Genomic DNA, 27,610 nt, shown 5'->3' on the forward strand with positions numbered 1-27,610 from the left:
TCAACAGACCAGACATGTACTTAAAACGGGCCGCTGTAAATGAGATAAATATATTCACTGCGGTGTTTGGAGAGCGCTAGCGGGGTCTTACTGGGGCATACAATGTTATCTATGTTTGCGCGCGCGTGTGTGTATAATATTAAGGCACTTCAACTGCAGTGATCGTGTAATGTTATAATCAACGATAATCAAGCAATCCCGGTCCCGTTCAGGTCCTTCAAACGTTGTTAACGTTTGGGAGACTTGAGATTTTTAAGAGGATAGTTCGTACACGCTAAATAGCAATTTCCTCTTCTGATCCTGTGCCCTGTTCAATGCACTGGCCCCGCAGCTAATGATACGTTAAGTAATGTTGTGATATCTTGAACGCACCGCAATATTGCTCGTAAATTTGGACAAATGGCGTAGTTTTAAAGAGACTACCAATCTTATAAGGTAGATTCAGCTTCTAATAGTGGAACTAAAGACGTGCTGTTAGCTATACAGAAAACTACAAAGGCAAAAGTGAAACAAGTTATTTGTGAAATTCCTGGCTTTACTTCCAAATCGTAATCTGATTTAAAAAACGGTGTTTGACTGTAAAGGAAGCGGTAAATTAGGATTGATCGATCTTCTCCCCGGTAAAGCTAAAATGGTCCAGTCTGTTTTTGGACCTACCCATTCCACAGCTGTACAACAGAATCCAATATACCCTTTGCAATTGAAGAAAAATTTTCCCGGTCTTTGTTTCATAAAACACTATTCCAGAATACTAAAGGTGGTGTGAAACATTGTGCTCTTTCATGGTTAAGTGTGAGTTCCTTAAAAAAAATGAACAGATGTCAAGACATTATTTGAACATCCCCCTCTAAAATCATAATAGTATGAACCTATCACTTCCTTGTTGCTCCAAAAGTTTTATTTTGAAAGTTGTCCTCATTTTTCGGTATGCATCCAGCGCTGTGAAGTTTTTATACTTAAAGTAAATTTTCATTAGTTGGTTCTTCTTGTTTCCCTCCTCATTACAAATGTGTGACTAAGCCGCGGGGTTTTAGTTATTCATGTATTTGATTTCATAGCAGTAGCTGGCTACGCTAGCTAGCTTTTTGAACACTAATAATATTACTAGTATTAGTAATATTTCAACGAAGAAGAATGTTATCAGCGGCAGAGGGTGTGCAGGACTTCAGGGTTAAATTTCCACTACATGCCTTGGTTTGGGAAAATGACTACAGGACGCTGGAAAAGGAGCTGAAAACGGTATGCAAACGAAAGTTACATCTCGTACCTTGTAAGATATATCGTAGGACACATATTTCAGCTTATAATACATATGTATATGTGATTAGCGATAATGTCATCTGTGTAGTCGTTCACGAGACGCAGCGAGGTTTAACACCCAGAATGAGCTGTCGTTATTCGAAGTTAGCTTAGAAGCTGTTAGCTTATCTACTAAATAGCCGTTCAACCACAATTGTGTGCTAACCCGCTAACATTAGCTCAAATAGGCAGCATTACTATTATCGTGGCACACAAGTAATGTCATTATTTCTGTGGATAGATTTAACTCAGTTCGTAGCGGATTTTAATGGTAATCCGACGCAATTTTATTTTTTTATTTTATCCACTAGCTTATTGCCTGTCGTTGATTGTTTTCGTTTGGACAACCTTGTTATCAAAATGTCTCCTCAACATCTCTGTTCCCCGCCCCACACCACTATGCAGACTAACACGCACAGGTTGTTGACTGAATTAATAGGCTGAGGAGAGTACTATAAGAAGCTATAGATCTACCTACCCAGTGTCTGTCACTTCCACAAATTTCGTTCTTTCCTCCTTGGCATCACACCTTTCCTTATGAACACAAGAGTGTAGCATGTTTGTAACTCTGGTGTCTTCTGGTAGAACAACATTGAGGAGGTTGATCCCAGAGGAAGGACTCCCCTCCACTTAGCTGTGTCACTGGGGCATCTGGAGTCCGTCCGCATTCTCTTGAGAAATGGAGCAGAAGTTACCAAAGAAAATGCCAAGAACTGGACAGGTAGCATCCACGCCCACTGGGTCTAAACCTCGGTGTTGCACTGATACTAGTGACCTGATGTTTGTAGTTTTGTTGTTGTTTTCTGAGCATCAGTTTTATTTTCTTTCATTGTACTGTGTCTGCTTGTGTAACCAAACATAATAAGCTGCATTTTTCTGTATAGCGCTGGTTCACATTCATTTTCATGCACATTGATGCACACAGGATTTGCTAGCATAGTTTCTGCCAGCTGAACTGTTCTCTGTGGGTATTTCGGGGCTCTATATATAGTTCATAATATATCAGAAGATAGGCAAACCTTAACAAGTCTGTGCGTGTGTGTGCGTGCGTGCGCGTGTCTGTGTGTGTGTGTGTGTGTGTGTGTGTGTGTGTGTGTGTGTGTGTAGTGCTCCAGGAGGCTGTCAGCACTGGAGACCCAGAGATGGTGCAGCTGGTTCTCCAGAGGCGAGACTACCTCAAAGCTTCTGCGGCCCTGGCAGGAGTACCGGAGCTGCTCTGCAAGATCCGGGAGGTAACATCCACCCACGCCCCTATACCATACCTCCACCCACACCCCTATACCATACCTCCACCCACACCCCTATACCATACCTCCACCCATGCCCCTATACCATACCTCCACCCACACCCCTATACCATACCTCCACCCACACCCCTATACCATACCTCCACCCACACCCCTATACCATACCTCCACCCACACCCCTATACCATACCTCCACCCCCGCCCCTATACCATACCTCCACCCCCGCCCCTATACCATACCTCCACCCACACCCCTATACCATACCTCCACCCCCCCCCCACACACACACCATCATTCAGATGTTCCTTTCTCCTTTCCCACTGTGACATTATTTTACAGTTTTACTTTACATATTTCTTCTTTCTCCCCATCCTTCACCTGTCGGTTATTTCCTCTTGTTTTAATGAAAAGAGGGGCAGGAAAACGAGAGAGAGAGAGTAGTTCACTAACGTGTCGATGTCGTTTCTGATTTACAGTCTCCAGATTTCTACATGGAGATGAAATGGGAATTCACAAGCTGGAGTGAGTGCCTGCTTGATTTTTTTTTTTGTTGTTGTTGTTCTTTTTTTTCCATTTGCATAACGTAAATTACTCTCGGGAACTCAAGGGTTCCATTCAGCGCCGCAGTATTCTGTGGGCTCTAGAAAAACAGACAGCAACCGGGTCAGTGATGGGTCAATGTGTTGTGATGAACCAGGCGCTGGCTCTATCATTGCCTGTATGGATGTGAATGTCAATGAACCAAAGCTTTGATATCCAAGCATAATTCTCCCCTCTCTCTCTCTCTCTCTCTCTCTCTCTCTCCCTCACACTCACACACACCCCTCTGTTTCAGTACCCTTGGTGTCACGGGTTTGTCCCAGCGATGTGTGTCGGATCTGGAAGAGCGGAGCCAGCATACGGGTTGACTCGACGCTCCTGGGCTTTGAGAACATGACATGGATCAGGGGTAGAAGAAGCTACATCTTTAGAGGAGAAGGTAAACATCAGTCAGCCGCACTGTCTCATAGTTTGGCAATATTTCATGCATGTCTGTTCTATGCCAAAGTAGATAGTATTATGGAGCCTCCAATAAGTATGTTAGTGTTATTTTCTCTGCAGTGAAATGTCTGTCGTACCTCATTAAAGTAGACAGATGGTGAAACTAAGGTGGCGTTTTGTGTATTTTCACGTGTTATAAATTTAACCCAGTTCGGTCTGAAGGATTTTCAAAATGGCAGGCCAATACAACTTTATTACGCTGTAAGGCTGTGGAGGTTTCACTTTTGCTTTTACCTTGTTCGACAATGTGCAATTCACAGAGAACAGAGAAGTGTTCTTGCATGACTAGTTTTCATGTTTATAGTTTGCATTTCTACATATAATAGAGGCCAAGACATTCACTGCTTCTTTCATCCACATTTTTTATATTGCTCTTTCTTTCTGTCTGTCTGTCTGTCTGTCTCTCCTGTCCATATTATTTTATGTATTTATTCTTCTATTTCGCTATCTGTTGCTGTGCTGACTGAAACTGCTATTCTGCGGTGCTTACTGTCTTGTCTTTCAGCTGTGTACTGTTTTACGAGTTACGGTCCGTCATTGATGTTGTGTTTGTGATTTTTGAACTCTTCATTGAGTACCGTGTGTCTGAACCCAGATAACTGTACAGAGCTGATGGAGGTGAATCATGACGATGAGATCGTGGACGTAGAGCGGTTTGACATCTCCAGAGAGATGGAGGACGTCACCATGGATTCCATGCAGCCCGCCGCGCAGGAAGTGGCCAAGCGATTAACCACGCCCATCGTCAATACCTTTTTAGACACCAAGGACATAGCCTTTGAGAGGTGAGGGCTCTTGTCACCTTCTGACAACAACATCCCTTTATTTATTTTTTTTTTTTTAATCTTTTTATTAATTTTTGGTCACCGTTAAGTGTGTATATTTCCGTCGGCATTTCGAAGGCCTCAGGAGAATGTTATAATCGGTGAAATGATCTTTCATATGTTTATATCCGTACGCTGTAAACTGAAGTTTGCATGACAGTTGAAAGCATGTTTTTGAGAAATTGTTGTACTGCACTCCGACAGAGGATGTACTCACTGGCTGTACTGTCTGCTGTATTCTATTTTAGCGTAGCTGTATTTGACATATTGTGCTAAACACGCATTTAGATATTTATAGTCATAAGTGATCTGTCGTGGGTTGAAATGTGGGCCATTAGAATGTGTTATAATGTGTTATAGTGTGTCTCAGGAGGAACATAATTAACACAGACGAGAATATTTAACTTTCATTTTTTTCATGCAGGTGCAAATCTGGGATTTGGGGTTGGAGGACAGAGAAAACTGAGGTTGTCAATGGATTTGAAGCCAAAGTGAGCATTTCATTTTTTCATAGTTATACTCTAATAAATTCTGTGCAGTTTTAAGAAGTCAACAAGTCTAAAACAAAGGAGGCCTTAGTTTTGTCAAATGTTAAAACAGGCTCTCATCGATTTAATGACGCTGAGATTAAATGTTAACCGTGAACTAGCCACTCTCACTTCCTGAAATTGCCTCTGCAAATGTTCAACATAAATCGACCTTTGTACTGATGATTTGGATATTTTCATTTTCTTTATTTTTCCTTTTTTTTTCTCTTTTTTTTTTGACAGGTGTTTGCTGTGAACAACGTGAATGTTGTCATTCGAACGAGAACAGAGCACCTCACAGATGAGGAGAAAGCCAGGATAAAAAGTAATTCAGCACTATGTGATGTTAAAAAAAAAAAAAAAGGCACTAATCTAACCTTTATTTAACCAAGAAGTTTCATTCACGTCCACGGAAGTCTTTTCTCAGGGAAACCAGGCCAAAACACTGGTTTTGGATTAGCAAACACAGAGGGATGGTTACACTGTTTATTCAACAAAGCACAGACAAAACATGCATCTAACATAACGTACACACAAAACAGCAGTTCCTAACTGTGTGACAACTATCACAGATCTCTGGGTTTAAAATTTGGTCTTAGTCCTTCTTTTCAAATCATGCAGTTAAACTCCAAATAAGGCGATCTGTAAAATCTTCATAAGTCCACCAAAAATAGATTTCAAATGCAGTTTCATTTCCTTCACCCTGTTTCTGAGATTAGCATTTAGTGAAAAAAAAAAAAAAAGACCATTTGTACCACATCTGTTTGGTACACAAAACATTTCAGATTTGCTGCCTCATAATATCAGACAAGCTGTTACCTATTTATGTGTGTGTGTGTGTGTGTGTGTGCGCGTGTGCTTTACAGGTGAAAGGAATGTTCTGGAGTCATTACTAGGGACAGTAGAACAGCAGATCAGCGTTCAAGGGGTAAGAAGTCACTGCATGGCTGTATTTCTCACATTCCCCAGTTATAAATATCGTGATTGACCAGGGTTCCGCTGGTGAGATGTTTTACCAAGCAAAGTTCAAACATGAAACTGTGTGTGTGTGTGTGTATAAACGATACAATTGTCTCTGCTGAAATTGCTAAGTGCACTGAGTTGCTGTGATACAGGACCTGACTTTGGAGTACGCCACAGCCACCAACCCCACTGCCATTACGCCAGAGGAGTATTTTAACCCCGACTTCGACCTGCAGGGACGAGACATCGGGAGGCCCATAGAACTCACCATCAGAACCCAAAAGTGAGACCAGATTCAACTTTAAATTAAAAATAAGAAAAAAAGGAAACCCAAACGTACACATGTTGGCAGAAGACGTTGACAAATGTAAATGCAGAGCAGCAGTTGTCGTAATGCGTAGTGAATGTCAGGGTGTCAAACCACCAAAGTAGCTTTCCCGTAATAACGGGGTGTAAGCGAGTGTTGTTTCACTGAGTGTCACGTTGCTTTTCAGCACTTTGCTATCTTAAACTGTTAGATGGTCGAAGATAGCAAAGTATGCAAGGTCGCGAGCTTAAACAGCCTCACACTTTTCGCTAACATTTCTCTTCTCCTGTTCCACCATTAGAATGTCATTGGAACATAGTGGAGGAGTAACACTGGAATAAAACCCTAAGCTCAGAGCAATGTCAACATTAGTTTCAAGTTTCAAGTGCTCTGTCTCGCTCCAAAACAGGGTTAAGTCGACCCCGGAGTCTCTAGTTGGTTCTTATATCGCCTCCTTTGCATAAGACGCTACGGCTGAAAGAGTGCGGTTGTGAAAAGCGAAGATGTTTCCTGTCTCGTCTTCCCCCCCCCCCCCCCCCCCCCCCCCCCCCCCGCAGGTTTAAGGGAACCCTGTGGATGAGTGAAGAGCATCCTCTGTCTCTGGTGGAGCAGGTAACTCCCATCATCAACCTCATGGCGCGAACCAGTAGTCATTTCGCCAGGCTGAAGGACTTCATCGCCCTCAGGTTTCCCCCTGGCTTTCCCGTGAAGATAGGTGGGCTCCTCCTTCAGCTGCCTGACTGGATCTGATAGATCTTCAGTCTTAATTGGCCACTTAAAAAAACAAGCAAAAAAAACCCAAATATGACATTTTGTGGGCCCTTCAAACTATAAATTGAAGTATACTGCCATAAAGTTATCTCCTGTGAACAGTGACGAGTCTTTTAGGAGTCGGGTTTACCTCCTTAGAGGCTGTTGACTTGAATCCAATTGTTTTTCCTAGTTTTGTGTTTTTGTTTGTTTTGGGGTTTTTTTCTTGTTCATTTTTTAACATGGCTCGTAATAAATTCTCATTTTATTTCGTTTATTAAGAAATATGATATTATTGTTATGGCATTGTATTTGCACATGCGTTTAGTGGATGTCCCTCTCTGTCATTCAGTTTAATTAATATCGTCTCTGAGCTGAAATGGTACGGAAGCTGAATGAAGTGTTTTTGATTTGTGTGGACGCCGCAGAAATCCCGCTGTTCCACGTGCTCAACGCCCGCATCACCTTCGGCAACGTCAACAAGTGCAGCACGGATGAGCCTCTCAGCGCCAGCCAATCAACTGCTTCGACTCCGCCCACGGAGGAGGAGGAGAAGGGCGTGGCTGGACAGGCCGCGGGTGAGTGATGGCGTTTACCAAGGCCAGGCTCTCTCGGCCGTGTCTTTCAAGCACTCCCGGTCTCTCTGGCTTTTTGTTTGGGGTGTAAGCCTGGAACAAAAAGCCCTGCCTACACCGCGGCCTCTGAGGACAAGGGTCACCTCTGCTCCCGTTGCAAAGTTCTTTTAACCCTTTGAGGAGTACAGTCGCAAATACGTGATGAGCTCTGGCTGGTCCCTGGGGTGTACGATCACAAATATGTGATTAGAACGTTAGAGAACAGAAAGCTCGGTATTATGACGCGACAATTACCCTCAGGGACTTTTCAGCTGACAATGAAGTTCTAGAACGTTAGTATGGAATTCTAGAAGGACGGCGGTGAAAAAAACTCACTCTCCAGGGCAAGGCATTGTTAAAAGAAGTCACTCCTTTTAAAGCCCACCGATCAGTTAATGATACGACGTCAGCATCAGAATGGATGACTGGTTCTGAAGAGACCTCTGAACCAGTCAGCAGCCATGATCCGAGTGTGGCTTAAGCTCAAGGTGTAATCTTGTATTGAAAGATCAATGGTATCTGTTGTTTGTGCAGCTAAATCCAATATATGGTTTTAATATGTGAAGCATCTGTTGTGTATGCCTAGGATACCTTTTCAGTTACTGCGGTGAGGCAGCATGAAAGGAAAAATGTAATCTGTGATCGTTGTTTTTTTGTTTTTTTCTCTCCCGCAGGTCCTGTCCCGTTCCGGGTGTCTCCGTCTGTGTTTACTGTGCCGGCTCACTATCACCGCAGAGGTGGTAACCGCCACACGCCAGCGCCCAGCAACGACGAGGAGTTACTGCAGTACGCCATCCACCAGAGTCTGCTGGAGTCCAGTGGCTTCCCCTCGCAGGTCAGAGGTCACAAACCTCAACGCAACCTTTCACCCACGGTTAAACAGGCTTTGTCATTGACTGGTTACATTAAGGCTATATGTTAAAATCACGGGAAGTTGACTTGGGTCACGCGTGCATGTTTTGTCTCTGGTGTTCAATGACGCGATTTTTTTATTTGTTTGTTTGTTTTGTCCCAGGACACCTGGGGTGATTCCAACGGGATGATTGGACATGACATGGTGAACAGCCATAGTGATGGGTAAATATTATGTAATCTCTCATTCACTCTCTTTCTTATCATCTATCTGGAGTTATTAGTTCATGGCCAGTAACACGCGAACAGCTCTTGGATTTCTCATATCCGTCCGGACCGGCATTCCGACTTTGCCTCTCTTCCTCACCCGCCTCTTTACAGGACTGTGTCGGAAGGCGTGCTGGTGGATTTGGGAGACACCACGCCCACCAGCTCCGGCTCCACCTCCAGCCCGGATTCTGACCTGCGATTGGCCATGGAGCTGTCGGCTCAGTCGCAGGCGGAAGAGGAACGGCGGAGAAAGGAGGAAGAGGAAGAGCTGGAACGGATTCTGCAGCTCTCTCTCACCGAGAAGTGACGGAGCAGTTTGTAGAATGAGTGACGGAGGGGGAGGGGTGGAAATAAGGGGTTGGGTGAGCTCCTGTTTCGCTATAGCCTCAAACAGTCTTTGTTTTTTTATTTTTCCTTGTAACGAATACATCCACTTTTTACTCGCCACAGACTAGCAGTCATTTAATACACACGCATTTAAACATACAGAGGCTGGGACACAGTTACCGGAATCGTTCTCTTTTGTAAACCTGGGGTAGCATTGATTTTTTTTATTCATATTTCGGTGAACACGAACGCGTGTATTTTAAATTTTTTTCATAAATCAGGTTCATTAACTTTTCCTCTCTTTTTAAGAGGCATCCATGCAGTCTTTTGTAACAACCAGTCTGAGTGGTTGCTTAGAAGTTGTGTGAGGTATGAGTGGTCTGTGGTGTCTTAGAAAAGTCAAAAGTGTGTGTTTGTGCGTGTGCGTATAGTTGTGTTTGTGAGTGTGTGTATAGTTGTGTTTGTGCGTGTGTGTATAGTTGTGTTTGTGTGTGTGTGTATAGTTGTGTTTGTGTGTGTTTCCAGTAGTGGAGAGATATGTAAGAAGAGACAGATTAAGGTATGTGGGGTTTAGTTGTAGGCTCTGTGCGTGTGTGTGCGCGCGTGTGTGTGCGCGTGTGTGTGTGTGTGCGTGTGTGGATGTGGGTGTGTCCAGTGGGGGAGAGACATGTAAGAAGAGATAGATTTCGGTTTTTGGGGTTTAGCTGTAGGTTAACGTTGACTTTTTAAAAATCTCAGGGTTCTTAATAGCTCCTCAGTCCGCAGTCACGGATCTGAAAAAAAAAAAAAAGGCCAAATTTGGCAAGAGGAAAGTGGGACGACGATGATGTGCAGTAGGAAGCAACCATATCCACATGACGTGCTGTCAAAAGACAGCGTTTCAATATCAGCACCTCAACTCTCAAAAGCAATCGGTTAATGCCAGTGTGCCTCGTCTGTGAAGGTGCATATTTAAAACTCGCAGCTAATGAGTCATCGTCTTGATGTCAAGCTTTCCGAATGAGGTTTTTTTTTTTTTTTTTTTTCTTTGTTAGTTTCTCTTTTTCTTTTCTTGTACAGTGTGCCGGTTCTTCTAACTCGGAATGAGAAACATCCGTGTCGTTGAACGCGTGTTAATGTTGTGGCATTTTCAAAACAAAACTAAACAAAAAAAAAAGTTCTTGTTTTTTTTCCTTTTCTGGATCTGTTGTACTGCTGACAGAGAACATGGCTGGAAATGTTGCATATCTGGGAAAACCGGTTGCGTTTTCCAGGATGGACTCTGTGTGAAAATGTGTGTGTTCGCTGCTTCGGAAGGTAACTCGCGTACTCAGCTGTCAAGTTGCTTATCTGACACCTGTCGTCTGATCGAGTTTGATTCAGACAAGTTTTGTTTCCTTTTAAATGTTGACTTGGTGGTTTAAATATACCAGGAAATTGTGACAGGGACTCTTACGGGTCACATTCATTCATTCATTAGTTTTCTAAGCCGCTTATCCTAATAAGGGTCGCTGTGGGTGCTGGAGCCTATCCCAGCGCTCACTGGGCGAAAGGCGGGGAAACACCCTGGACTGGTTGCCTGTCCATCGCTGGGCTCTTACGGGTCACATGGTTAATATATATACATGGGTAATAACGTCATTTTAGTATTTTTTTTTTTTCTTTTGCCTTCTTCTTAAACCAAGACGTTTATGCGGAATGGCCCGGGAACTCTCCGGAGCTTTTCTCATACAGAGCTTTTCACATACATCAGTGCAATGCAACTCATACCAAAAAACAAACAAACTACATCATACAAAGCAGGATTTTTTTATATCACATTTTATAGTTCATATATATGGGATCTGCTTTCTAATCATCAAAATAAACTCTGAACAAATCCATGTACTGGTAATTTCTGCTGTCACGAGGGACGTTTTCTTCTCCAGGTTCCTCGGACGATTATTAATTTGGTCTTCTCTTCTTGAGTACTGAACGCCTAACTAATTGCCAAAATGAAAAACGATCTTCTACCATACCAGGGTTAGCTGTGGCTTCATTGTTGGATTTCTGTTTTGGTTGATAAAAACATAAACGAATGCATGTTGAAGAATACAAGAAGGCATTTGTAAACTGTGATGTTGGCTTAAAAATGTTTCCACTTAAATGAAAAAAAAGCACTTTATTTGGATTAACCCACATATCTTTTGAATTAATAAAACATTAAGAAGCAGTTGTGTGTTGTCTTGATGTTACCCCTTCCTCTCGCTGAATGTTTCTCCCGGTCTTAACAACAGATGGCGCCAAACTAATACATGAACGGTTTAGTTTTCTTCATTCATTTTAATTTGATGTGCGTTGTGTGCTTGGCCTCCTCATCACTTCTTCATCCTGTCTCTGAACAAATCTGGATTTACCGTTAATCTTGCAGAAAAATCAGTAAACAAAGATGTTGATGGTGATCTACGTCCCGTTCCGTTTTCTAAATATAGCAACAACGCCCGTACCTCCTTCATTCAGATCTTGAAATCTGCACCGGTTGTTCCACGCTGACCAATTACTCTATCTTGACTGTTTACGTTAATCCAATTTGACCTCATGCGAATATTGCCGTAGACATACGCAGGTATTCTCCATACTGTGTAGGAGGAGACGACACTGTAAACACAATCCTAAATTCAGTTATGCCAAACCCTCCCTCCGCGTACCATAAACAGAACGACGCTAAAAGTGATTAGTGTTAAGTTAATTTTAAAAAGATCAATCTTTATCTATATGTCAAAGACGGAAATGAATATTCATGTTTACGTTCATTTACATTTTTTTTTACGCTTTAAAAACGCTGCTCAGCGCCTCATGGCATTTTGAAAGGTTTGCTCATGTGAGTTTTGGTACAGGTTTTCAGTTAAAATGCAAACAACTGTCCTGCAGTTTTACTTCACAACGCCGATGGCCCCCGATGTCCACAGGCATTTGAATGTGGCCTGTGATTTCTATGGCGCAGGATGTCTCACGGCATCAGTCTAAAACAGTATCCCGTGACCGATTTGTCTCCAGCATCTGGGCAAAAGTGAAAATTAAAGGCGAAAACGACAGGAATGGCAAATGTATAACTTTTTTTGTTTTATTTTGACATGTACACATTACAGCATATAGCATATAGTCGCTATTCTGTAGGAAGGAGTTAGTGCTTGTCTATGCAAACTGTGGATCCCCTTCTTCATGTGATATATATTCACACACACACACACAAAATCACCCCTGTAATATTTTGGACCCTGAGGGATGTCGTGTACACACTCTGCATCAAGGTATTTGTTTGAGCTTAAATTACTACACATCAGTCAAGAAAGCAGACAGGCAGAATCCCACGTAATGGCCTCTCGCAGTGAATGAAATTATGTTACCAGTGCACACCAGATGTTCTCCAGTCATATGGGACTGAATTCTGAATTATTCAAAAGTCCACTCCACACATGAAAAAAAATGGGCCATTATAACCTCAAACAGGTCTATATAACCGCTACAAATCGGATTTTTAGTGCGTTCACTGAATATAAACTACTGTTACCTTTCAGTCTCTTTTTACTCTCCTTATTTATTTACTGTGTACATTTGTCAACAAAGACTATAAAGCAGTTACATAGTATAACTACTGTAAAGTAATTGTACTCTTGTGCAACAAAGCCTTGTTTTTCATGTTTTCCATATATATTTCACACGCATGCACGCACACACACATAAATATATATATATATATACACGCACACACACATATATATATATATCTATCAGAATATCTGGTTGGTGTGCAGATATGACATTTGAATAGAACAAGCATGGGCAAATAATTCTACCTCCACCTCCCTCCTTCTGTGTCTCACACGAGGAGAAAGCGATCTAAAGGAGCACTCTGTTTCCATGGCTGTGGATTAAGGGGATGAGTTCTCCGCCTCCTTGTTTTTTTGTTAATGAGAGCGCAGACTTGTGCAGGGGAGGTTTTAAATTGATCTGAGGGTACTTAGGCTTCCATGCTAATGCAGAATGTGTAGTTCTCTGTTTTAAAAAAGAAAGAAAGAAAGAAAGAAAGAAAGAAAGAAAGAAAGAAAGAAAGAAAGAAAGAAAGAAAGAAAGGAGTTGAGTGCCAGGACATTCAGAGTAAAACGATGACAATGTCTTGTATCTAAATGGTGTGAATGCAGGTTAGTAAATATGTGTCACAAAGTAAGTGAAATTGCCCCATGGAGTGTTTTTGTTTGAGAGAGGGGGTGGTATACTTAGTACCTCACACACAGGACTGTGGGGTCAGACTTCCTGAAACACTGGCAGTGTTTATAACAGCAAAGATATACTTAATACTGAGTCTAATACTCTGAGCAATCACTGGTTTGTGAACTGTTTTATTATGTTCCAAAAGCTTTGTGCAAAAAACTGGTTTTCACTCAAATCTTTAGTTTCCATTCATAGCTGGACAAGTTGGGCTGTCTAAATGAAACTACAGATGTAACCCCTGTTAATAAAAGTTTAAGGTTATTTAAGGTAAACTGATTGTAACTGCTGATCTCAGATCCAAAGCCTCTTTGTTAAATATGTCAACCCAATCATCACTTAAGTTCAGTAGACTGACGTACCAACCAAGGTAAGCAGTGACATCCTCCACTTTTAAGATTCTGGTGAAACAGTGGTAACATGTTTGTATGTGTTGTACAGTCACATTGTAAGACCTGTAAGAGACATAAACTGCCTCTCAGCCCTGTTAGTTGACTATTGATATATTTCAGAGGGAAAAATCTCCATATAAAGTTGGTTGAAATGATAACTTTTAGCTGTTATTTCATTAATAGCTAAAGCACAAAGTAATCCTATTTGTCTTTTTTTTTTCCCTGATAGAAAAGGCACGCATGTAAATCGATAGAGTTCTGGATTTTAAAAGATTGATTTATTTTTTTTATAAAAAGGCAGAGGAAAAAAAAGTGAGAATCGTAGGTCAAATATATTCAAAGCATTAATCAAATATTTGACAATAAATATCATAACAAAAATAAATAAAACTATATACACACTATAAAAAATAATTTTGAGTCCATGTTCAAGTCAACAAAACAAAAATGACACGTTTTACTGTAGTGGAAATCATAGCAGCTTAATAACGGTGAGCAGTTTTAGAAACTGAACAGAAACTGTACTCACATACATCTGTCTCACCAAGGGTGACGGAGCAGTGTTAACTACCAAGCGAGAAAAACATCAATAAACATGACAGTATTTGTTAAAACAAAATATTATACTTAGCTAATAATTCAACTGTTTAGGCCTTGAGCAAGACCTCCGGCAACTGTTAGGGTCAAGTTTAAGTCTTATAGCGGCTATGGCTTATTCTGTGGATAGGCTGTCGTTTTCCGTGACTGCATAGTGGAGGTATACATGTACACAAGGAATTTCTGGGTGTCGTATGTCCGGTTATGGAATGGATTGAGCGTTGGGCAGGGCTGACAAGTGATGTCTGTTCTGCGCCGAACGCTTGGCCCTTTGTTTTGTTTAAAGTCCGGTAAATCATCGCCGATGGAGTGGTTTGTACACGCAGACCGCCATAGCTATCATCAGCACCAATAAAACAGAGAGAACGCTCACAAGCAAGACTGAAACAGAGGAAAGAAGAGCAAATGACAACACGACCACAACCCGCAAATTGTAAAAAATTAGCCGCAGTTATTTCTCGATTGCAAATGCACTCAAAAACAAACGTTTCATCCCCGTAAAACAAACGTTTACAAACTGCGTCACACCATTAAGGGCAACGCGCAACTTAAAATGGAGCACATCTATGTGATAATTGGGGACTCACTGGATGTAGAAGTGTAGCTAATGGTATTATGCTGTGCTGTTGATTTTACAGGTCGAGGCCTCTATACGCTGAGGCAGGCTACGTATCAACGTAATCCATTCAAGGGGGAAAAAAACCCTTCTTACCCAAATTTTGGTTTTGCAGTACTACATATGGTCTTTCGTTAACTTTAAAATCTTCCAGTTCCCCATTTCCAAAAGAACAAAATGCCATAAAACAAGAGACACAGAAGAACTGATGTCCGCGCATAATTAAACAGCTGAGAAGATTCAGTGGAGTGACGGTGGTGTGCAGGATGGAGAATCACAATCTACCTTCCGTATTTACTGCGCTGGGTCCTAACGCCCCATGCTCCGAGTAACCACATAAATGACTGAATAACTGATTCTTCTTTGTTCAACTTTTACTAACTTTCGGAATTGACCGTTGACATCAAGAGCTACTGTTACGGTACTTACAGGAAATGTTTGTACTATCTAATTGCAGCCGTTCGATGGGATTTTTCGTCTCTAATTGCGGGTAGATTTCAACAACAGTTGTCGATCAAAGTGCGGTCATACGTTTGGGGAGGCAGAGAGAGAGATTTAGTGGATGAGATAGAGAGAGAGAAAGAGAGGGAGAGAGCACTTAATCAGAGGCTGTGTCCACCGCAATCTCAGTAGGCTACGTGATTCATGCAAAGTTTGCTTTAGTCCAGTGGACATCATCCCATTACCGGATATCCATACAGTCAGTCAGTTGACTGTCCAACATACACAGTCTATCTATCTATCTATCTATCTATCTATCTATCTATCTATCTATCTATCTATCTATCTATCTATCTATCTGCCTTCATACTCCACATAAAAACACATGGCTGATGTATATAATGGGTTCACATATATTCAGCATCTCTAAAAATTTCTAAACATTATGTGGCCTCCGTCACCATAAACTTCAAAAATAACCATTTATTGGCCGATATACGGGAGGGATGGTGCTGTGCGGTGATTGTATAAAGTGGTATATATCATGACTGTGCAGTAATCGACTACGCCCAGTAAGACCAGAAAACGACGCAGTCTTTTTAAAGAGATATGAAAAAACTGTGTTAACTAGGCATAATTATGCGTCTTGGGCCTCTTGGATTCATAAACCTCTTGTCTGAGAAACATGTAAACTGTAAAACTGATCAACTTTTAAAACCTGTAACTAGCGTTAATGGTAAACTGCTGAGTTCTATACCCTGCATGGGCAACGCTGTTTTTCAGCGATATATTTAACCGAGCCAGTAGACCTTTCATGTCTGTCCCCCGTAGCTGAATGTAAGACAAGCTACACCTCGGTAGCAGCAGCGTACACAAAAGCCTTTGATCGGATTTTCCCTTCTCCGGTTCAGCCGAAGTGGCCGAAAGCGGAATAACATTAACGCTCTTTATTTTTTTTCCCCTGACCCCATACCTGAGCCTGATACGATCAAGCAGAGCATCCCTTAGCCGTGATGGTGATAGAGAGGCTACTCTTTAATAAAACATCTCATTTGAACGTTTGACACAATGCAGGCGCCCTCTTTCCCTTGTGTGTGTTTATGGAGACTGCGGCCCGATGCAAATCAACATGTTAATTAAGTACCCACACTCAATCATGTTCCTAACGCGGTGACAATGTTGAAAGGAGAACCGTCTGTGGCACTGCCGAGCGCAAACACACCTAGTAAATACAGTATTTCAAAATCAAAAGCAACCCCAAAAAAAAACCCAAGACACAAGGTCTCTGTAGTTATAACATTTATTTTATTTTATATTATTTCATTTTATTTTATACGATTATGTTAGACATTTAAATGGAGAGTTGTTTTATGTCAACAATCGACAGTACTGTACATGGTATATCGAAAACTGGTTTCTCAACTAATCTTGATGAAACATTCATAAGTATTCAAAAAAAAATTTGTTATCTCGTTTCAAGTCTTCTTAGAGAACTAGAATTTCAAACCGTCGTTCTGTGATGTTCGGTTACGTGTTAAAGAAATCCATATTTTTGTTTCTCTGGAGAGGCACAATATCGATACAGATCATACAACGTTTTGACATGAAAGTGGCTACGAGTTTCAGACAGAGTTAAAACAGGTCACAACAATTCGTTCATCTCTACAACATAGAACCGGGGGTGAGAGGGAGCGGAAACAGACTTTTCAAAATTCTCCGCTGATGACAATGTGGTAATCTTTTTGTCTGCATATTCATGACCATGGGTTTTGAATCCTAATATCTTTATATCTCAAAAAGTTATACACAATACTTTAAATATAAAATGTGTACACATAAATATCAACAGCACTGCATCTTTACTAAATAGTTTACAGGGACCATGTGTTTTTTTGTACACGGATTTCAGTGTATTACACTATACAAAATCCAGGTTTGATAAAAGTCTACTTGTGTGAATAAAAACTTATTATTTGGAATTATGATCTGATCTGAGTCAGACAGATCTTTTCCTCAGACAGGAAAAATGCTTAGTCATCCCAAATACTTAACTAACTGGACTGTTCTGGGTAAAGCTAACCCAAGGAGCCGGTCAGATGTGCTGACATATGTCTGGTCTTGGCGGTTCCCCTGGTCGTAAGGGCAGGTCTAAGGTACAGGGGTCAAGCCAAGGGAGTCGGTGTGGAGGTCTGGCAAAGTCCTCTCCGGCCTCAGGCAAACTGCCAAGCGCTAGAACAAAATAAAGAGAGAAAGAGAGAGAGAGAGAGCGAGAGAGAGAGAGAGAGAGAGAGAGAGAACAGATGGTTAAAGAAATCTACATTGGTACAAGTTTACAGTGTATCATTATAGCAGTATAGAACTTTTAATGTCTTTTAGGCTCTGACACACAAATTGTCATCACAAACTATGTATGCTGGTATAAATCAGTCTTTGAACTAGATATATAAGAGGACCAAATATACGATCGATTAAAAAAATTTTTAAATGGTTTTACACCATTAACCACTGTGCAACTATTGGAATGGAAGGACAATATGTGATTTCATCACAAAACAACTTTCACTTTCACAGGTTAATGTCTGGTAGACAAACCATCTGCTGGAGTTCTGCTCTCTGCATCACTTTGTTCTAGTCGTGATGTAACAAACACACCTGAATCTAATGTAACACTGATGGACTCTAATGTAACATTTTCGAATGCAATCCGATGTCACACTGCTAAATGTAAAATTCAGAAGCTCAACTACCCCAGGCGTACTTGTTATGGAATGTTTCATTAACTAAAAAAAAATTCCATCATATCAAATTGTTCCGGAAGAGAATTTGCAATTTTCAGCTACATATTCACACAGATGGCAAAATCACGTTCACCAAGATGGAAAAATGGTCTCCGTAACTATGCACTTGCATGACGTTTGATGTTTCAGCATGTTGTCTAATGGAACATAATGCATTTCCTGGTAAGACAATCCTCATCTAGAAATGGCAGAATGACAAAGAAATCTTATTTTTAACTGCAGTAAAAAAATCCCAGGTGGTGTATTGGGTTCTCTCTAACCTGCTTCAGAGATCCAGGGGTCCACACGAGTTTGTACACCATGTATATTGGGATCCACATGAAGGAGGAAAAGCCGATGATGTAGCCCACCGTGATGCTCCAGTCGGGGTATTTGTAGTCAAAGAGGGTGAGGGGAGGCTGGTTCAGCAGGGAACTCACTATGATATACTGCAACCAAAAGACCAGCGGGACGTTCAACAGAAGCCGTTTGTTGTGAGACTGTAGTTTGAGTATTAGGTTATGCAGTTCTGCATTTATCTGCAGTCAAGCACACCACGGTGATTCATACAAAACCGAAAAACAGAATTTAAACATTTCAATGGTCGTCAAATTCCATCATACGAGGAACGAGTAGTGGACGGGTTTTAAGTTCGTCTAAGAAAGACTTGCTGTATGGAAAGTAGATGTGGAGGATGTTTGAAGGGATAGGCATGTGTCATTTTTTTATTTTTTATCAGTGAGTTAAAATAACTGCCCTGATGGGGATTTGATGCATTCATGTGGGTGTGATAGCTAAATTACAAGATGCTAACCTTAACAACCCTTGCTAGCCAAACCTAACTGTGGCTATACTGTTGTGTATACCTCCCCAAATATTGGTCAAACCTGACCAAACATTGTGACTAAATCCAGCCAAAACTACAGCCAAACCTCACCAAATTGCAACAAAGGTTAAACCTAGTCAAATCACAACCTCATAAATTCTCTCTCTCTTTTTTTTTTTTTTTCCAAAACACAGATGATATCATAGCCAGTGGAATGCACAAAACCACCAGTTACTTGACTTACCTTTTCTAAAAGATGTCTTTAATGTTTTAGCTTACTAAAGGCTTGTGGTTGCTCACCTGGCCACGTCTCCATGCTAAGGCAAGAGGATCAGGCGTGCATTCAGAGACGTGTTAGCACTGAGAGAGCTCTGTCCAGATAATACCCAGCATGAATGGCATTTCCCCTTCTTTAATATTCCCACATTACTATTCTGACATGGAAATTGGGAAGCAGTGCCCTTTTTTGTCTCAAATAACACGTGACGGGACAAAGACGGACGGATTTCAAAACGATCTCAAACTATCTGGGGGGAAGATGAGAGAGGCAACGCTGTATTTCAAAGAAAGGATTGAGAAATAAGAGGACGGGCGGATGGAAATGTCAAACACCTTGGCTGGTGGAGAGGAAACGGGCGGATTAGCCCAGATGTATGCAAAAAGGAAGGTGGGAATATCAAGTTACGCAGGTGAAAGAAAATGACAGTTGCGGGCACCGAGACTTTTAAAATATGAAGGGGAGGACGAAACGTGGTTATAACGATAGCGAGGACGGGCCAGGGGACAGAGCCGGTCTTCCTCCACTCTTGGCGTTTACGCCCTTGCATTGTGATGTGTGTGCAGAGTATGACATGAATATTGACACTTGAATGTTGACGAAAGCAGTTATTCAGAGGTTAAAATAACTTGAGCATTGACCGGCATATTAATGTAATGAGGGATATAGGTGTAGTGGTGTGAAGGATCTAGAGCATTTGTCTGATGCGTGTTTTGGCTGTGAGTGATTTGAAAGCGTAAATGGACCTCAGCCTGGTTGCTGTTGCAACATCAGAGAGGATGTAAATCTATGAGCTCTCAGGTCTTCTGAGGTTAGCAAAAAAGTCATCATGTATAGCCCTAATCTGCTACTGATCATCTCTCTGGAACCAGTTCATCTGTGCGGCCAAAGCGCCTCCTCATTGATCTGAAGGTTACTATGGTATCCAAGCAGAAGATCTGACTCGAAAACAGGAACCATTTCAGGTTCTTATGCAACCATTGTCTTTTTTTCTTCTCTCTCTCTATTTTTTTTACATTGATGTAGGGTGAACTGAAAAGTGAAAAATAAGCATTCAGACAAATTTGACAACTGAAAGACATTACTCAACCAGGCTGTGACATAATTATGCCACACCAACAGTTGTAGGATTTGTTCATACGTACTGCTAGAAAGGCTGGACTGATGGCCACCCAACATACTTTCCAGAACAATCCGGGAGTATAGCCCAGCATCGCTTTTATGTCATTGCTGAATCTCTTAATACCTGAGAGGGAAGGATTAAAGCAGATTAAAGAACATGTAGAGGACGTTCCGATCAAGAATTATCAGTTGTTTAAAAGAAACAGATGTACGGGGTTAATACCATAGAACCAAGAGACGGCGATAGCCTCAAGAAAACCCACAGCGATGATGGAGCACCCGACACCGAATTCCTCCAGTAGTTTTACTACATATGCTCCTCCCTGCAAAACAAAAACCACACATTTCAACATATGAAACGGAGAATTCCATAACCTCCATCAGACAAGGGTAAATTGGCCTGAACTACAATTACATTTGGGATGTTTCCGATTACAAGGGTTTAAACCAAGTCTAGGCTTAATCCATGTGTTGTTCTGGTTCAAGACTAGGTTAAGACTAGTTAAGGCTATTTATCATGATTTTGTGTTTTAATACATTTGTGTATTGATTCATACTTTAAAAAAAAGTCTCTGGCATCTGCAATTTTTTGTGGCAAATATCTTCTGTGAGTAAAGTTACACAGAGGTCTAAACATGCTGGGTTTATGTGAGGAACTCACGTTTGTAAGGGTGCTGAGAGAGCCCAAAAAGCACACAATAACCAGACCCAATACGAACAGCTCCCGTCTGTGGGCCAGGTAGTCCGGATACTCATCCATCACCGCGGTTATAATAGCCTCAAGGCCTCCAAACTACACACCAAAAAAAAAAAAAAAAAAAAAGGAAAAACCCACAAGAGCTATTATTATACCATAGAGAATTACATCTGTATGCAATTAAACCTCCATTAAAGGTCTCTCACTCCCTCTCTCTCACTCTCTCTCTCTTTGTGTCTCTCTCTCTCTGTCTCTCTCTCTCTCTCTCTCTCACTGTCTCTCTCTATGTCTCTCTCTCTCTTTGTCTCTGTCTCTCTTTGTCTCTGTCTCTCTCTGTTTCTCTCTGTCTCTCTCTCTCTCTCTCACTGTCTCTCTCTGTGTGTCTCTCTCTCTCTCTCTCACTGTCTCTCTCTCTCTCTATGTCTCTCTGTCTCACTGCATGAACATACCGTGCTGTCCAGTCCGAGTGTAATCATCATGACAAAGAATATGATGGCGAAAAAGGTTGAGCCCATCATGTTAGCAATGGCTTCTGGGTAGGTAATGAAGAGAAGGCTGGGTCCTGAGGAATGAATTGGAGATGAATCTACTGGTCAGTGCTGGTGTCTTGCCAAAACACGGGATGAATCCCACAGACAAAGTGAAAGATTAGGTTACAGGAAAGCACTGCATGTGAAGGTAATGTTGTGTCTGAGCGGTGCTACGTGTGTTTCTCTGTGTCTCGCTCGTCTCTCTCTCTCTCGTGTGTCGTGTTTCACAGCATGCCACTGCAGGTTTTGTTCCAGTTTTTCATTTCTTTTTAGTGTAAATTAAATGAATTACTACTCTTCTCTGATGATGTAGCATTTTTTTCATTATTTCACAATTAAAGATAGTTAGACAGACGGACAGACAGATAGATATATAGATAGATAGACAGACAGACAGACAGACAGACAGATAGATAGACAGACAGACAGACAGACAGACAGATAGATAGATAGACAGACAGAGCAGTTAGCAGTTGTTATTATAATCGTCATCATTATTATACAGAAGCTTGGAGTTCATTTTTGTGTGAAGTAAAAATGTTTTCCATGCCTTTGTCCTTGGCCACTTCCTCAACGTTGACCTGCCTCATCTCAGCCATGTAGCCCAGCACGGTGAAGATGACAAAGCCTGAGACGAAGCTGGTTAAACAGTTCACCAAACTGGTCACGATGGCGTCTCTGCAACACACACACACAAAAAAATCATGTTTGGCTTTTGGGTGTATATTTAAACTGCGGAGTTAGAACAGCATCTATCTTGGTATGGTCTGTATGAGATAGAAAAAAAAAAGATGTATGATGTCATGTGACACGAGTGTCTTTTTACAGCTTTCATCAGCTTTTCAGTCATTTCCATATCCATGTGGATGTATGGATGTATTCTGCAGTTTTTATTGTAAGATTCCAGAGTAGTCCAACAAAAGTGTAGGGAGAAAGTGTGTTTGTTGTTCCTCTCCCTGTTACCTTCATTATTAATAAAAAAGCATTGTGTTTCTACTGTTTGATGGCTGATGGTGTTCATCAGTGTTTTACTAGTGTGTTTTCCAGCTGTGTTACTGATACTTTATTATGATTATTTGGGATGTTCCCACACTTGAATTTTAAACTTACCAGAATTTGGATCATCGAAAATTACTGTGTGAGGAGAGTTTGTTGCAGGAAAATGCGCTTTAAAACATTCTGCCAACAGAACTTACCCCGCTGAAGGTCCAGAAATTTCCATTCTTGACTGCAAGCCACACTTATCTCTGATTAACTTTTTTTTTTTGTTTTTTTTTTTGTTTTTGCCAAAAAATAAACCAAAACATTCTTTGAGACTCTAGAGAAGTGGCGAAAATGGACGGTTTGACAGTAGATGACAAAACTGCAGATCACAGATTGATTGTGGAAGGTTCCTATCGGGTTATAATTACGGTAAGAAATACGGTCGAAACCCGGTATTTCTTGAAAGTGTTTCCAAGCGTTACCAAAGCGCATTTCAATCAACAACAGCAGTCATTTCGTGAACCCATTCATATTGCTGGTAACTCAACTCCACGCTGCTCGTGCTCAAAAGCTCACGTGTTGTCACGCCTACCATGTGCCCCGTTCAACAATCTTACAGAGAGCAGACAATTCAATTTGCTCCTTTCAGTGACCCCGAACTTCATCCGTCTTCCTAGGCACGCTGTCAGTGGTTTCCGTTTTAATTTCATTTTCCCCGCGGAGAACGAACGTATGTTCATTTTACGCGTCTGAACGCAGACGGCTTCGGTAGAGTTTCCTTCCGGTCTGTGGACACAGCGCTAAATGTAAATAAATAGCCATGCTATAGATAGCACCAGGGCTAAGGGTGACTGGCTGGAGAATAAGCCAACCTCGTGGGACTTGAACATGTACTCTTACTCTGTCTCCAGGGACGGCGGAGCTTGATTAACTCAGTAACCTGTTTTATGGTGGGATTTGGCCTATAAGCGTGTTGCTACTTGTAGAAATCAACCAAACAGACAGGCAGTTTTGACCAAAAACCTTTCATTTACAGCTTTGAGCTCTTTCAAAAATAGTTTTCATTAACAAACTAGTTGATATGACTGAGAGAATATGTTACTCATGGAGATCACATAGAGGTCAGTTTCTCTGATACATTTCTCTTGTATTTACACTAGTTTAAACTGTTGTTTGTTAGTTTTTTTATTGAGTTTAGGCGACGTATGGACAGCAGAACAATGAACTGAACAGATAATACCTCTCTCACCTGTAGCAGTTGTTGGTGAAAGGGTTATAACTGGAGAGAGCAAGGAGCACACCAAAGCCAGGACCCAGAGAGAAGAAGATCTGAGCAGCTGCATCCACCCACACCTAAAGACACACACACACACACACACACACACAGACACACACACATACACACATACATATACACACACACGCACACACACACACACACACACACACACACACACACACACACACAAAAGAATGGAATTAATGTCTTTAGAATGATACTCTAGGAGGATAGTCCATCATTGCTTTTATGTCATTGTTGAAGGAAAGATTACAATAGACGTGAAGAAGACTTTGTCATCGTCATAACAACGTAATAGACAGGGACAGAGCACAGTGTTTCCCACAGAACCAAGAGATAGCACTGGCCTTGACAAGTTTCAAAACTGAAAGTTTTAAGAACTGTTCTCTTGATTCCTCGTTATTCAAAGGTTTGGCCGAAACTGCCGGCTGTTTAAGGGAGATTAGACATAAGAAAAAGGCTGATGGCACAACTGTTTTTTCTTTTGTCTGTTTTTTTTTTTTTTTACCCAGTAGCAACATGCTAACGATTTATTTGTCGCTCAAGTGCTTTTCACAGTGGCCTGATTTAATCTTTTATTGTCTGTTGTGAGTGAAATTTTGTTGAGGCTCTCCTCTCTGAAACTTAAAATAAACAGGAGAGAGAGATTCCAGCGAAAACCTGCTATGTGTGAAGCAAGGACGTTCTCATAAGAGCACTGCTAGCAGCAAACACAGTGCTCGGAAAGATCTGAAGAGGTGCGTGCGTGCGTGCGTGCGTGACTGTGTTTGCAAAGCAGGCTTTCATAATTAAGCATCTCATTAGCTCTATGCAGCTTTTTTTAAGCATTTCATCCATGCTCCTCTGCACTGGAGCCATCTCAAGAAACAAACAGCAAAGAGCAGTTGCTCTTTAAGATATATAAAAATTACACACAAACACACATGTACACACACACACACACACACACACACACACATACACGCACACACCCACATGCACACATACATGCATACATAATTTAAAAATGCAAGTACTGCAGATTTTTTGCAAAGTCTTTCCACTTTGTTTTGTTTCCCCCATCTTATCGTCACTATGTCTCGCATGCTTGTTTGTCAAGAACTGTGGGAGTGGCCAGACCTGGATGAAGTATGCGTCTGCTGTTGGAATAAGCGGCCCTGTTCCAATACCACTCAGTGCTTCCTCTCCTTGGGAGCGTGTTCTCTTTACCATAGATGGTGTTTCTTTGGTACCACGTCAGCACCTTCGGTTCAGCTGAATTTTTCTCTCAGTTTAGTCGAAAAGCGAACCACAGAACAGGCCAAGGGTGTCGTCAGGTCCAATCATTCGGAGCTAAAGCCCCGAATATTTTAAGCCTAGCCCCGAATATTTGCGCCCCGAAAAAGGAGGTGTGTACAGACTGTGTAACAGTGCGGAACTTGACTTGCAGGGTCCGAAGGAGGGGGAATGATCAAGCGCTGCACGGTGCAGACAGCTGGAGGACGCGCGTACCCAGATGAAAAGCTCCGGTTCTCTTAGCCCCGGACTTAGCCCCTGATCTTTTCAATAGGCTAGAAACGCTAGAATATATAACTGAATTTTCACCTAGGTCTGTGTGTGTGTGTGTTTGAGAGAGAGAGAGAGAGAGAGAGAGAGAGAGAGGGACAGAGAGACATACAATAAGAGGAGACGGTGTGTGTGTGTGTGTGTGTGTGTGTGTGTGTGTGTGTGTGTGTGTGTGTGTGTGCGTGCGTGTGTGTGTGTGTGTGTGTGTGTGTGCGGTTGTGTCCATCTGTGTGACTTACACTGGTCTCCTGAAGTTTTTCCCACTGAGGTTTGAGATAGAAGACCACACCTCTCCATGCCCCTGGTAGAGTGGCCCCACGAATCAGCAAGATCAGTAACACCACATAGGGCAGTGTAGCTGTCACCCACACGACCTAACAGACGGACAAACAGAAAGAGAGAGAGGGAGAGTGTAAAAAATGTCTCTTCACTCTAAAGAACATTAGACTTAGCAACCAAGAAGCTCTGACCTCCACGCCAGATGACTGCTCACTCATGCTAACACTCTGGTAAACTATGACAAGTTTACTGGTGGCATGTACCTTTCCTGAGGTTTTGACCCCTTTCCACAGGCTGAAGTAGACGATGGTGAAGATGAGGAAGAGGCAGAGCATAAGCTGCCAGCGGATGATGCCAACATTGCTCAGCCCAGATGACTTGTGGATCTCCAGAACATTCCTCCTGTTAGAGAGACAGTTTGATGGGGCTTCTTCCATGTATTTGTTGTTGTTATTGTACAGGATATTGTAATTGTAAACCAGACACAATCTTTCAATTAAGAACGACTGTTTAATGACTTGATGCAATAAAACTTTAATAAGAGGAAAACAGATGGTAGATTTACAGTAACGGTAGATTTAAATTAACGCCTGGGTTTTCATTTCCAAGCATTTTTGTAAAAAGAAAAGGTGTCTGTCAAACATGTAACAGATGTTACATTTCAAGCGTGTACCGTACTCTCTTTCATAACCTCGATACTCCATGTTTTCACGTTTTTCAAAAACTGGGCGTTACAAATAAGAAACAAATGCTATCTTAATTCCGTTAACAGAAATATCATGTTTATGAAATGTCATGTGTCTCACCTTTACTAAAACAGTACTAATGCTCTACTTTCGTGTAGGTTTCATTAATAAAAAAAAAAATTGGTCTCCACGTACTCTCGCTGTAGCCCCGACGTGGCAACTTACAGGCACTTACGTGTAAAACTCCTCAGCCGGAGAACGAGAAAAGTTGGTCCACGTGATGTTGTCTTCTCCGAAGTAATTGGTGCAGTTGGGGGTGTTCCAGACGTTGTCACAGTTGGTCCAGGGTAGAGTGCTACTGAATGAGGAGTAGAAGTAAAAGAGGGCCCAGGCGATGATGGTGTTGTAATAGAAGGACACATAAAGGGCGATGATGCAGATCGCAAACCCGATGCCTGACGTGACATGGAGAAAATATTTCAGTGCTTTTCTATGAGTATATATATATACTCATTCTTACCAGTCATGTTTTTTTATTTGACAATATATACATTTACATCCATCCATTCTATCTATCTATCTATCTATCTATCTATCTATCTATCTATCTATCTATCTATCTATCTATCTACCCCACTCTTTTTAACCTAATTCTTGGCATGCAAAATGCAGTTTGTCTAAAAAAAAGATAGAAGGGAAGACAGAAAGAAAAACCCACAGACACATTGTACACTCTCTGGCATAACAATGTTCTATTCATTAAAACCCATCACCTCTGGCCATCTCATATCATACCAATCCTCATCACTCTACTGAAAAATAAACATATTCCAGTTCACAAATACAGGAGAATTAGAGGTAGTGGGAAACCTTTAAAAATGGGGCAAATGTGCTTCCATATGGAAATGGCACCAGTCCTGTGGAACTGTCCCAAAGCCAGCTCCATGTAGAAAAGAGGTACCCCTCCAAAAATAGCCATCAGGATGTAAGGGATGAGGAAGGCCCCTGAAGAGAGAGAGAGAGAGAGATTGAGCGAGAGGGAGAGAGGGAGAGAGAGGGGAAAGGAGTGAGTTCGCAAGTCCAGTTTATTGAAGGCAGAATGCAGCGCTGTGGTGTTAGCCGTGCTTATTTAAAGCGTCACATAAATGCGCGTGTTAGTGATGAACAACAGAGAATAGGAAGGGAAAGAGCCTCAAGCTGTCACTAATGTGTCAATCAAACTTTGAAATGTTTCTTTTTATGTTAATTTTTAAAACCTTACTAATTAAAAACATATAAAGAAATCATAAAAT

At 41.5% G+C, this 27,610-nt stretch overlaps 2 protein-coding genes across 2 annotated transcripts in view; one reads left to right on the forward strand and one right to left on the reverse strand.

Moving 5' to 3' along the window:
• Positions 1–952: 952 nt before the first annotated feature.
• On the forward strand, positions 953–9,488 carry ankrd13a (ankyrin repeat domain 13A). Its single transcript, XM_030791022.1, has 15 exons — positions 953–1,239; positions 1,885–2,020; positions 2,407–2,531; positions 3,024–3,069; positions 3,383–3,526; positions 4,184–4,373; positions 4,837–4,903; positions 5,183–5,264; positions 5,806–5,867; positions 6,055–6,185; positions 6,767–6,924; positions 7,388–7,537; positions 8,248–8,408; positions 8,589–8,650; positions 8,807–9,488. The coding sequence occupies exons 1-15, from the start codon at positions 1,135–1,137 to the stop codon at positions 9,000–9,002; spliced, it is 1,815 nt and encodes a 604-aa protein (XP_030646882.1). The 5' UTR covers positions 953–1,134; the 3' UTR covers positions 9,003–9,488.
• A 7,955-nt stretch (positions 9,489–17,443) lies between these two features.
• The window catches only part of slc6a4b (solute carrier family 6 member 4b), an 11,523-nt gene continuing 1,356 nt past the window's right edge, over positions 17,444–27,610 (reverse strand). Inside the window, exons 2-13 of the mRNA XM_030791024.1 lie at positions 27,189–27,323; positions 26,554–26,773; positions 25,896–26,034; positions 25,593–25,727; positions 23,758–23,861; positions 22,075–22,202; positions 21,444–21,556; positions 20,959–21,090; positions 20,521–20,620; positions 20,321–20,421; positions 18,354–18,521; positions 17,444–17,524 (exon numbers count right to left, since the gene is read on the reverse strand). Coding sequence (XP_030646884.1) covers positions 17,444–17,524; positions 18,354–18,521; positions 20,321–20,421; positions 20,521–20,620; positions 20,959–21,090; positions 21,444–21,556; positions 22,075–22,202; positions 23,758–23,861; positions 25,593–25,727; positions 25,896–26,034; positions 26,554–26,773; positions 27,189–27,323 — 1,556 coding nt within the window. The remainder of the gene's footprint in view (positions 17,525–18,353; positions 18,522–20,320; positions 20,422–20,520; positions 20,621–20,958; positions 21,091–21,443; positions 21,557–22,074; positions 22,203–23,757; positions 23,862–25,592; positions 25,728–25,895; positions 26,035–26,553; positions 26,774–27,188; positions 27,324–27,610) is intronic.

This window comes from Chanos chanos, chromosome 14, assembly GCF_902362185.1.
Source record: "Chanos chanos chromosome 14, fChaCha1.1, whole genome shotgun sequence".
Lineage (NCBI taxonomy): Eukaryota > Metazoa > Chordata > Actinopteri > Gonorynchiformes > Chanidae > Chanos > Chanos chanos.

What these genes read in the sequence shown, in the direction of transcription:
- ankrd13a (XM_030791022.1), top strand. Translation starts at nt 1,135, where the DNA reads ATGTTATCAGCGGCAGAGGGTGTGCAGGACTTCAGGGTTAAATTTCCA. An exon ending in AAGGACATAGCCTTTGAGAG is followed by an intron (nt 4,374 to 4,836) that starts GTGAGGGCTCTT and finishes TTTTTCATGCAG; the next exon opens with GTGCAAATCTGGGATTTGGG. An exon ending in TCAATGGATTTGAAGCCAAA is followed by an intron (nt 4,904 to 5,182) that starts GTGAGCATTTCA and finishes TTTTTTTGACAG; the next exon opens with GTGTTTGCTGTGAACAACGT.